This window comes from Ceratotherium simum, chromosome 17 (genome assembly GCF_057802395.1).
Source record: "Ceratotherium simum simum isolate JZ-2026a chromosome 17, ASM5780239v1, whole genome shotgun sequence".
NCBI lineage: Eukaryota > Metazoa > Chordata > Mammalia > Perissodactyla > Rhinocerotidae > Ceratotherium > Ceratotherium simum.
Window position 1 is genome coordinate 52451785 of NC_141916.1, and position 12100 is coordinate 52463884.

The 12100-nt window shown below is 41.3% G+C and overlaps 1 protein-coding gene across 1 annotated transcript; it reads left to right on the plus strand.

The window, feature by feature from the left end:
* The first annotated feature begins 1373 nt into the window (after positions 1 to 1373).
* AICDA (activation induced cytidine deaminase) lies at positions 1374 to 11747 on the plus strand. Its single transcript, XM_004438823.3, has 5 exons — positions 1374 to 1474; positions 6492 to 6639; positions 8864 to 9134; positions 9423 to 9538; positions 9957 to 11747. The coding sequence occupies exons 1-5, from the start codon at positions 1467 to 1469 to the stop codon at positions 10008 to 10010; spliced, it is 597 nt and encodes a 198-aa protein (XP_004438880.1). The 5' UTR covers positions 1374 to 1466; the 3' UTR covers positions 10011 to 11747.
* The last annotated feature ends 353 nt before the right edge of the window (positions 11748 to 12100 follow it).

Consider the following 12100-nt stretch of genomic DNA (forward strand, 5'->3'; position numbering starts at 1 on the left):
AAAAGGAAAAGAGTAATCAAAGAAGACTGCCAGATTGGCTTGAGCAATGGAAAGAATGACATTGACATTGAGATAGGGAAGATGGCAAGAGGAGCAGGTTATGTGTTGGGTGCTCAGTTTTAGGCATGTTTGAGATGCCCATCAAACATCCAAATGGAAGGGCCAGCCCAGTGGGGTAGCAGCTAAGTCTGCGTGCTCTGCTTCCACAGCCCAGGGTCTGTGGGTTCTGATCCCGGGCGCAGACCAATGCACCGCTTATCAAGCCATGCTGTGGCAGGCATCCCATATAAAGTAGAGGAAGATGGGCATGGATGTTAGCCTAGGGCCAATCTTCCTCACAAAAAAAATTTTTTAAAATATCCAAATGGAGATGAGGCGGCAGAAGGTGGACACACTTGCCTTGAGTTCAAGGAAGAGGTCCAAGCTAGAACTATAGATTTGGGAATCATCAATGTATAGATGGTCTTTAAAGCCTTAAGGCAGGAAGAGAGCAGGGACCCTAGCAAGTTTGCTCACCATTGTACCCCCATCCCCTGGCACAGTTTCTATTATGTAGTAGGTATTAAGTTTCTATTGAATGAATAAACAGATTGCATATGGACTGAGATAGGAGAGAGAAGCAAAATCTTGAATAGACCAAGTTATATGAGGGCAGGAACTTAAAGCCTCTTACTTGAAAAACTCAAGCTGTTTTCCAGTTCAATGCAGTCATTCAGATGCTGATTCTGTCTAATGAAATAAACATTCTTTTATTGTTTGGGATGCTGCTGCTTCTGACTTCAAATTAATATATGGCTTTTGTGGAAAAGACGGCTTATGCAAAGATTGCTCTTTGTTCTAATCATCTGGTCTTCTAGCAATTCTTGTAATGCATCAGAAAGAAAGAAAAAAAATCAGTGGTTTGAGAGGGAAAATTTCTATGTTCTAAGTCCCACATAACTGACTGAGTTTACTTGCTCAGCCACAAAGCAGAAGCTGTTAGTGCGCGTCTCTGTTGAGATTCAGAGATATCGTGTAATTAAACGAGGGAATAGATGCTTTCAGCTCACAGAACACAAGATGCTATTTACATAACTATTACTATTAGCATTATTATGCTTTTAAAATTAAAGATATTATTTGTTACCATGATTACAAAGTGTCTACTGCCACTGACTCCTGATCTTTGTTACCTGTGGAGCATGGACTGGAGTTTTAGAGAAGCAGCCCTAAAGGCCACCTATACATTAAGCAGAGTGGCCCTCAACCATCTTACTCTGCCTTTGACAGCCCCGCCCATCTTCACTGGGCCCAACAGGAGGAAGGCTGTTGGGGTACCTGGTGGTGGTGATGCTGTTGGGGGAGGAGCTCAGATTTGAATGTAGGGGCCAGTGCACTGTCAGACAGTCAGTGAAGCAGCAGCGCTGAGGCAACCTTTCCTTGGCCTAAGACTTTCAGGGAGCAAGACAGACACTCTGGAATCCACCATGGACAGGTAAAGCAGTCTCCTCACGGCTGGTTGCACTGGCTTTTCTCCCAGAGCAAATCTGAGTAATGAGCTTGGTAGCTGTCCCTTTCTCTCCTGTCACTATCTGACTCACAAGATCTGCTTGCTCAATATGCACATTTATTTTTCTGGATCTGTCTCATCTGTTCAGATCTTACATGCTCTCCACCTAATTCTTTCTGTCTCTCTCTTTTCCATTTTCAAAAGATCTTTTATGCACCAACGTATGGACTTGTTCTGAGATTGTACTGCAGTTAGAACTAGTTCATGGTAATAATATTACACAGCAAATGTTTAGAGACTCAAATCATGAAAAGGCAATAGCAATACTATACTATAATAAAAACAGTAGTGGCAATTGCAATAATAATTTTGTAAATATTCAACTACAAAAACACTTGAACATAAACTTTCCTAGGGAGACTGTACTGAATAATTTAGTTACATAGTAAGGAAATTATTTTTTTAATGCCAATATTGAAAATTAATTGCTTGAAAGTCACTATGATTGTGTCTATTATAAGGAGAAAAATTCAGTCAAGCAAGTTATTTAATGTTATAGGCCCAATTGTCAGGCAGTTAATGGCATTTTTACTATTTACTTAGTCTTTCAATTTCTTCAGACAAGGCTTAACTTACTTTTTAAATGTGTATTCTGCAAGATTTTCACGATGTCTTCACATGCAGTTTTTTACAATGAAGTTATTATCACAGAACTTATTCTATTCCTACTTTTATGATTATACAAATGTGTGAGAATCACACCTAATCCATACACTATATCTCAGTTTAATTCTATTACAAAGAATTTACACTATAGAGTTAAGATTTCTAATAGTAGATTAAGTGTTCTGCAGAAAATTTTCTTGAGGGCAAAAATGTCAAATGTCTGCTCAGTTTACAATGAGATTTTGAAGACTCATCCATGGTATAAGTCAGAGGTAAAGGGTCCAGTGGAGATATTTGTATAAAATGAAATGCAAAGCAATGACAAAATCAGTAGTTGAAATTCAGAGAAAGGCAAAACAGGAGAAAAGATGAAATTCAATAGGATAAAAAAGGAAATAGATAATTATCATTAAGGAAAATAATATCTGCAGAGTGCATTTGTGATGGCCCATGGCAGGAGAGGACTTCGTCACGATATTTTTAACCCATTGGTCTCTGGTTTGCATTGCTGGGGATGCAGTAGTGTTCTGCCTCAGAGAGCACAGCTGTCCAGAGCAGCTGTCAACCTGCAGGCCTGAAAAACTGCCTCCGCAAAGTCCTTTGTACCCAGAAGAGAAACCAAGAGAAGAACAGGTACTGGGAACAGGGTCTTAGCTACAGCTGAAGGGAAGTGATGGACCAAGAAAGTTAATTAGCAGGTCACAATCATGCAATTCGCTTCACTATGGTGACTTCTGACAGAGACAGGAAAGGACTACTGAATTTTCATGTGGAGGAGGAGGTAAAGTCCGTCTGAATCCCTTTACCTATGTCACTTCCTTCTCTATTCTCCCAGAACTTTTTCTTTGGTAACAGGTTCTCACCACACAGCCTGCAGTGCCTGATACAGTTCCCCCATCTTTCTTATCCGTATAGCCCAGGAGGGTAGGTTAAATGTAAAAGGAATTTACCGGTAAGAGATGATGCTTAAGCTGTTTAAAACTCACTGTGACTCAAGGAGAAAAAAATTTGTTTTTCTTTCTCTTCAGTATTTATTAAGCACTTGTATTCAATTTATATGTGCTAAGGATTATTATATGCTAATTATTTAACAATAGTAATAGTAATGGCGGTGGTGCTATGGTGATTACATAGTAAATTATTATCATTTTAAAATAAAGCCAATTGGGCCCTGCCCGGTGGCTTAGCAGTTAAGTGCACGCGCTCCGCTGCTGGCAGCTCGGGTTGGGATCCGGGCACGCACCTACGCACCGCTTCTCCGGCCATGCTGAGGCCGCGTCCCACATACAGCAACTAGAAGGATGTGCAACTATGACATACAACTATCTACTGGGGCTTTGGGGTAAAAAAAAAGAGGAGGATTGGCAATAGATGTTAGCTCAGAGCTCGTCTTCCTCAGCAAAAAGAGGAGGATTAGCATGGATGTTAGCTCAGGGCTGATCTTCCTCACAAAAAAATAAAGAAAAAATAAAATAAAATAAAGCCAATTATTATTAGATCTTGGCTAGCATCCATTTCAGATTCCTGCCAAATATGCACTTTTAATTCTAAAATACTATGAATAAATCATTTTGCATTGCTTGATAAACGTATGTGCATAGTGGTGATAAATCTAGTTCTCTGCCTCCGAATTTAAAATGTATTCCAAGAAGCTGCATGTGTGCGAGGCGAAAGGTTTAAAATGAGACAGCTGTGAAAGGCTCCTGTGGTTGCTGATCTACTTTCTAAGGTTGACATTTGGGTACTTAACTTTTAAATTCAGGGTCTATCACATGCATGGCATTGCTAAAATATGAGTTCTCAACATATGTCCACACAAAGTCTGGTGCACCAATGTTCGTAGAAGCTTTATTCACAATAGTCCCAAAGTGGAAACAACCCATATGTCCACCAATAGGTGAATGAATAAATGAAATGTGCTATATCCTTGCAATGGAATATTGCTTTGCAGTAAAGAGGAACGAGCTACTGATACATGCAACACCATGCATGAATTTCAAAGTCATTACGCTAAGTGAAAGAGTCAGACACAAAAGAAGAGATAATGTATGATTCATATGAAATTCTAGAGAGTGAATAATAACATAGTTACAGAAAGTAGATTCGTGGTTGCCTGGGGGGAGAGGATGAATTGACTGAAAAGGCGGATGAGGAAATTTGGGGGGAGGGGTGCCCTGGCAATTTTCTGTATCCTGATTGCATTGGGTGTTTACATCTGCCAGTGTTCACAGAATTGTACATTTTAAATGGGTGAAGTATGTAAATTATACCTCAATGTAAAGAAAAAAACAAAATGAAAAGTTTCAATTCTCTTGCCAGCAAACCGTATTCAAATCCTTGATGAGGTCTTTACTTTTACAAATTCTTTGCACTTCTGTGCAATGCCATTAGGTGGCAGCAGCATCTCCACAAATGGATAAATACAATTCTGGAAAAGACTAGGGACAGAACTATTAGTGCTTTGGTATCGACCACACCGTATAGCTTGTGTGATGTTCACAACTGCAAAGAAACTTGGGTTAGCAGAGAGTATTTCCACAAATTCAATTCAATTTAGCGCTTCTGATGTGGAAGACACTGTGCGAGGAGCTAGGAAACAAAGAGGAGGAGCGACCAGTCCCTGCGTGTGAACAGCATAGGGTAATATTTAGATCATATTGCCGAGTTAAAAAAAGCAGCAGAATACAAAATTACATATGAAATCAGTATAATCAAAACCATGTAAATATATGCCTATAAAAAGACTGGAAGGGAAAACAGAAGAATTTTAACAGAAATTGTCATTAGACACTAGGTCTAATTGCCATTAGACACTGACTGATATTCTAACTTTCTACTTTGTAGTATTTAAGTAGACAACAGTCGAGTATTGCTCTTATAATTTGAAAACAAAACCATTACTCATAAAGTGACACTTTCCACCTCAAAACACAGAAAGTCTGGTTGGGGAGACAGACGTCAGCAGCAAACAGTTGGTAACAAAGGACCAGAGCTTTGATAGGGAGAAGCTAGAGAACGACGGGAAACTACAGGAGGGGTTTTGTTGCTGTTATTACTTGATTTTTGCCTAAAAATTTGGGGATAATGGTGGTGAGAAAGGTTACTGGAAGAGTTGAAACTGTGTTAGACTTTGAAGGATGTCTAGGTTTTGCCCAGTGGAAAAAGGTAGGGAAGCATCCAGAGAGATGACGTGCATGAGCAAGGCGCTGGAAAGAAAGAGTGGAAGGAAAGGAGTGGAGGTGGGGGGTGTCTGCTGCAGAGGGGGCCTAAAGTGGTGGGAAAGAAGGGAAAATGTAGTAGGAAATGAGGCTAGAAATGTAGATTGAGGTCCAAATGGAAAAACTGGGCTAAATACCACATTAAAGAGTTTGAGTTCATCCTACGGGCAGAAGAGGCTCGTCAGGGGTTTCTCAGCAAGGAAATGACATGGGTCACACATGGGTCACACTCTGGTACCGCATGGAGGATGTTATTTTGGAGGGACTGAAGGCAGAGAGACCAGCGGGAATAGAGCAGGTTCAAATTCAAGAAATATTTGGAGGTTTAAATCAATAAATTTAGATCATTAATTAAATACGAGGAACGAAGAACAAGAGAAATCAAAGATGATCTCAAGCTCTTAGCCTGGTTACCTGAGATGGAAAAGTCAGGGGGTGAGGCAGGACGGTCAGGACAGAGCACGGATTAGGAATACTATTCTGACCATGTTGAGTTTGATGTACGCATTGGACATTTAGGTAGAAATTGGAGGGGTAAACTGAAAATACAATTATGGGATTGAGGAACAAGTTTGTAATTCCAAGTTACCAGCATGGAGAAGACAGCCGTGGAAGGAGACTGTCCTGTGAGCCGGAATGGCTTTGGGGTTCCTGCTTTCTCTCAATTCGTCTTAAATAGAAGCATGGGGGCCAGCCCTGTGGCGCAGTGGTTAAGTGTGCACGCTCCGGGGCTGGGGGCCCGGGTTCAGATCGCGGGCGTGCACTGAGGCACCGCTTGTCAAGCCATGCTGTGGCAGTGTCCCATATAAAGTGGAGGAAGATGGCCTCGGATGTTAGCCCAGGGCCAGTCTTCCTCAGCAAAAAAAGAAGAGGATTGGCATGGATGTTAGCTCAGGGCTGAGCTTCCTCACACACACACACAAAAAAATAGAAGCATGAAAAGGGATTTATAATGGATTTCAATCTCAGTAGGTCTCAGGCATCCAGCAAAGGCAGCAAGAGCATCTCCTTGGGTTTGGCCCAAATAATTATAGATTTTTTTTAAAAAAGCTGGAGGAAAGCCAGGAGTGACCGGAGAATGAGCTGTTCTGCTTTTTTCTCCCTCCTCTCATCCACAGCCTCCTGATGAAGCAGAGGAAGTTTCTTTACCATTTCAAAAACGTCCGCTGGGCAAAGGGTCGCCACGAGACCTACTTGTGCTATGTAGTGAAGCGGCGAGACAGTGCCACCTCCTTTTCATTGGACTTCGGTCACCTTCGGAACAAGGTATCAATGACATTTGCTTCCCAGGCAGTTAAAAGCTAAACTGTGGGCACTTTTTGAGCCACCTGCTGATGGTACCCCTTTCAACCTGTTTCACATTTGTCTCCACTAGATTCCTCAGATCTTTTTTTCTTTTTCACGTGTCCATGCAACCATAATAGAAATGCCCCAAAGGATGTCATTTAATGTCCTCCCCAGGGCCGGCCCCGTGGCTTAGCGGTTAAGTGCACGCACTCCGCTACTGGTGGCCCGGATTCGGATCCTGGGCACGCACAGACGCACCGCTTCTCCGGCCACGCTGATGCCGCGTCCCACATACAGCAACTAGAAGGATGTGCAGCTATGACATACAACTATCTACTGGGGCTTTGGGGAAAAAAAAAAAAGGAGGAGGATAGGCAACAGATGTTAGCTCAGAGCCGGTCTTCCTCAGCAAAAAGAGGAGGATTAGCACGGATGTTAGCTCAGGGCTGATCTTCCTCACAAAAAAAAATAAAATAAAATAAAATAGGGCCGGCCCCGTGGCTTAGCGGTTAAGTGCGTGTGCTCCGCTGCTTGCGGCCCGGGTTGGGATCCCCGGCGTGCACCAACACACCGCTTCTCTGGCCATGCTGAGGCCGCGTCCCACATACAGCAACTAGAAGGATGTGCAGCTATGACATACAACTATCTACTGGGGTTTTGGAGGAAAAAATAAATAAATAAATAAAATTTTAAATTTTATAAATAAAATAAATAAATAAAATACAATAAAATTGGCTTAAAAAAAAAATGTCCTCCCCAATCACTCTGGGGCCATTAATGCCACAACTTGCTTCAAAGCCAATAATAACTGCCCCCGAACTTTCCCCCCCTTTCCCCAGCATCCGAATTGCCTTTGAGATTAACAGAGAAATCAAAGGTAAGAGCCTTTTGATTTGGAGGAATATTATCAGCTCATTCAAGCTAAATTTTAAATGCAAAAAACAAACTGTCTTTCTAATTTTTGAAAATTAAGGAAGAAAAATTTAGGGAAATTAATAATGACTCAATTCTGTTTTCCAAGTGATTTCTATTCCCTCCTGCTCACATAGATCATAGGCCAGTGAATACATTCAGCATGGTGAGCCCCAGAAAACTCAGGGAAGCCTCAAATGGTTGATTAATGAAATCAATCTCTTAGTATCTAGAAGATTAGAGAATTACATTTCCAAGAGACGACTTCACCAAAATCCAGATGGGTTTACATAAGCTTCTGCCAATGAATATTTCCTCTCGCTTAACATGCAGTGAGATCTGGTCTTGGAAGCCCAGGGAAGAATCCATGGGTGGAATGACATCGCCTAGCTCATTGTTTAGTGCTTATTTTACTATTCAATTTTCTTTGCCTCCATTTGTATTGTGCAAATTATCTCACTGCAATTGTTTTACACACTAGTCTCTTTCCTATTTGGTGATATGACACATTCTAACTATAGAAGGCTTTGCTGTTACCAACCCTTTACTTCCCTCTCATTTAATCCTCACAACACCAGCCCATTTTACTGATGAGGAATTAGAAGATCCAAGAGTTGGGTAACTTGGCTCAGTCACAGGAGTGGTGATGCCAGGAAACGGAAGCTAGGTCCTCACATTCTGGGACTAATGACTTTTCTGGAATGCTAAGTGGACTTGTTATATCTCAGTATTGTGGTTATTATTACAATCACAGGGATCATACAGTGAGCAGACACATTATTTAATGGCTCTTAGCCCATACCAGCGCCTATTACCTCTCCTACAACACCCACCTGTCAGTCTCACCATATCCCAGTCCTCCCAACCATAAATTTTCCTACCTCCACCTAGTGGTCCAGTGTATTTCCACAATGTTACATCAACAGACACTTCCAAGCCATTTTACTTCAACTCAAAGGTGCAAAAAGTAACTTCACAAACACAAATCAAATCTCTGCTGAGATACTGTGATGCTTCTTCATCCAAACTCAACTCATTTCATCCTCCCCATTCCACAGAAAATCCATAGCCTTTCTCCACCCGGAGAGGCCAAGGGCGCAAAGGGTTTTGGCTCACCACTTACTACTGTGCTCTTTCGGGCAGTTGCGTACCCTTTCTGAAACATAAGGACAAAACTGCAGACGCACCACAAAAGATGACTGTGGGAGGGAGATGAGTTAATGACCGTACAGCTAACAGCACCGCAATAAAGGTCAGTCAACGGCAGCTGAGTGCTCTGCTCTCTCCGCAGTCGGGGTGCCACGTGGAGTTGCTCTTCCTCCGCTACATCTCCGACTGGGACCTGGACCCTGGCCGGTGCTACCGCGTCACCTGGTTCACCTCTTGGAGCCCCTGCTACGACTGTGCCCGCCACGTGGCCGACTTTCTGAGAGGGTACCCCAACCTCAGTCTGAGGATCTTCACCGCGCGCCTCTACTTCTGCGAGGACCGCAAGGCTGAGCCCGAGGGGCTGCGGCGGTTGCACCGCGCTGGGGTCCAAATCGCCATCATGACCTTCAAAGGTGCGCAGGGGACCTTTTTCTGCGCAGGCTCAGAGCAGCAGCTCGCAATTGGGACTGCAATTCAGATTGAGCAGAGTCAGGGAGGAAATTCAGGGGGTAGAATTGTACGTGGGGTCTAGTTCAGCTTTGGAGCCGAAAATTATCAACTAGAATTGGAGGAAAAGAATTAATGGCTAGGACACAAGGCTTTGGAGGAAATGAGAATTTTAAAGAGGCTAGGGATTTCTTTCTTTCCTCTTGATTTGGGATCTGAGCTATCTTTTACCCCTCCTCTCTGCTTTTTTAAAGATTATTTTTATTGCTGGAATACTTTTGTGGAAAATCGAGAAAGAACTTTCAAAGCTTGGGAGGGGCTGCATGAAAATTCGGTTCGTCTATCCCGACAACTTCGACGCATCCTTTTGGTAAGGGCTTCTTTGCTTCCCATTCTCTCTCTCCAAAGTCATCTTTTCTTGGAGTTACTTATATTCTTTTCTTATATTTCTTACATTTTCATATGTGTGTGTGTGTCTTTGTCACTCTCTCCTTATTTTTCCTCTGATGAAAATGTTGTTTTCTTTGTCTTTTTTGTTGTTTCTCCCACAATTGAGTTTGCTCTTCTGTTGTTTCACAATTCAGGGCCCTCTGCTAAGATTCCCTTCCCTTCCCCTCTCTTTCAGTCGCTTGTCTTCTTTCTGTTAGACTCTTCCCAGGATTGTGTTTCCCTCCTGGTAGAATCCCTTCTTTTCCTTTTCTATTTCCTCTTCCCCCTCCCTCCCAACTTACTTTTTTCCAAAATGTTACCAAGTCATCCACTCTGTTTATTTCTGTCTTTCTCTACAGCCCCTATATGAGGTTGATGACTTACGAGATGCCTTTCGTACTTTGGGACTTTGATACCAACCTCCAAGAATGTCACATGCGATGAAATATCTCTGAAGATAGTGGGTAAAAGAACAACCCTTCAAGAATGCTGTTTTTCTTCAACTCTCACTTTCTTAGAGTTTAGAGAAAAAATATTCGTATATATGACTTTAAATATATATATATACATCTTGAAAATAGGGAAGGACACAGGCCCACAGGGTGATGCTACAACTGGTGCAATTTTTAATGCAACAACGCCCCCTACTGTGAAACGACAGAACTGCAGGGCCTGGGAGCCCCTAAAGTGTCAGATGTTCTTTGACTTTTAGGCAGGGAGAAGCGGAAGGTAAATCCTTAAAAGCATGGTGAAAGGATCAAGTGTTTTTCTTTTCTTTTTCTTTTTCTTTCTTTTTTTTTTTTTGCAGGGAAATAGTCATCCTAGGCTAACATCTGTTGCCAATCTTCCTGTTTTTTTTTTTTCCTCCCCAAAGCCCTGGTGCACGGTTGTGTATCCTAGTTGTAAGTCATTCTAGTTCTTCTATGTGAGCAGCCTCCACAGCATGGCTACTGACAGACGGGTGGTGTGGTTGACCTGGAGCTGAACCTGGTCCGCCCAAGTGGTGAACGCCAAACTTTAACTAACCACTAGGCCGTCAAGGCTGGCTCTCAGAATCAAGTGTTTTTATAATCAGTATCTTTTATTATTTGATTTATTTTGAGTTTTCAATGGTATTGGTGATAGATTTTTCTACTCTTTTCCTTTGGGATTCATTTACAATCTGTAGAACCTCCTAATGAAAGAATCTGGTGATTGTAACCCCAAACCCTCTCCTTAAAGCATTAATATCCAAGCATGTGCTGTATGTTGTAATCGTCTGAGGCGTGTTTTTATGTTTGTACATGAGAGGATTTTTTCTTGGTATAGAATACCCGTGGTATAGAATACCCAGGCTATTTTATAATAAAGGATCTTAAAATGAGTACGAGGACTGTGAAGAAGACGCTCTAAAAGTGAGTTGATGCCTCAAGTAACAAATTTGGAAACACAGACCTTTTTAGAGAAGTCCATCATTTAGAAACCACAACCACTAATTTCACATATAATTGGTGAACGCTTGGAAGGGAGTTGCTTGAATGTTGAGAAGAGAAAAATCTATTCTTTCCAATGGGTCTTTTAACCTTAGCAATGCCAGCCAGGTAAAGGTCTTCTACTTTTTGTATGTATGTCTTGCTTCTCTCAAAGAAATGTTCACTATATAAGAGAATGTGACAAAAGAAAATAATATTTGGGAGGGAAGGAATGACAGAGCATTGCAAGGAAATAGTATTTTATCCAGCAAAATGTAGGGAGCAAGCATGGCAGAGAGCGCCTATTTGTCCCTAACAATCATCCTTGACTGTGGGAAAAATATTCAGAATAACCATATCACTGTGCAGTTATTACCCAGCAACCCTTGCAATGCAGGTAAACAATCCACAGGAAAAGTTGAATGCATAATTGTTACTCTTATGGTACATAGTTTGTGAGAGTTAAGTATTGAAAATCCTACATCATGTATTCATTCATATTTTATATTATGCTATATAACGTCTAATATTTTTGTTATCATAATTTCCTTTTCTGATATGTTGAAGGGGATTCCTGATGTCTCATAAAGTTATGCCTTTAGAAATGATTCTAATAGGAAACTATATAATTGTAACATAGGCTAACATTGTAATAATCTTGCTATGAAACTATTCTCTTAATTTTTAGTAAATTTTTCCTACCACAAATTTGATTCTGGCTCATTTCAATCAACTGAATAAATGGTAAATAATTTTGAAAGTTTTGGAGATAAAGTACCACATAAAATAATTCCAAAAGTGATTTATAAAAAGTTAAATTAAAAAGTCAGTATGATGGAATAGACTTGAGAGTCCAGAAATCAGCCCATACATGTTTGTTCAACTGATTTCTGACAAGGGCACCAGGTCCATTCAGTGGGAGAAAGAACAGTCTTTTCAACAAATGGTACTGGGACAACTGGATATCCATATGCAAAAGAATGAATTCGGACCTCTGCCACATACCATTAACAAAAATTAACAAACTTTATCAAATACCTGAATGTAAGAAC

What these genes read in the sequence shown, in the direction of transcription:
- AICDA (XM_004438823.3), top strand. An exon ending in CGCCATCATGACCTTCAAAG is followed by an intron (nt 9,135 to 9,422) that starts GTGCGCAGGGGA and finishes GCTTTTTTAAAG; the next exon opens with ATTATTTTTATTGCTGGAAT. An exon ending in AACTTCGACGCATCCTTTTG is followed by an intron (nt 9,539 to 9,956) that starts GTAAGGGCTTCT and finishes CTTTCTCTACAG; the next exon opens with CCCCTATATGAGGTTGATGA.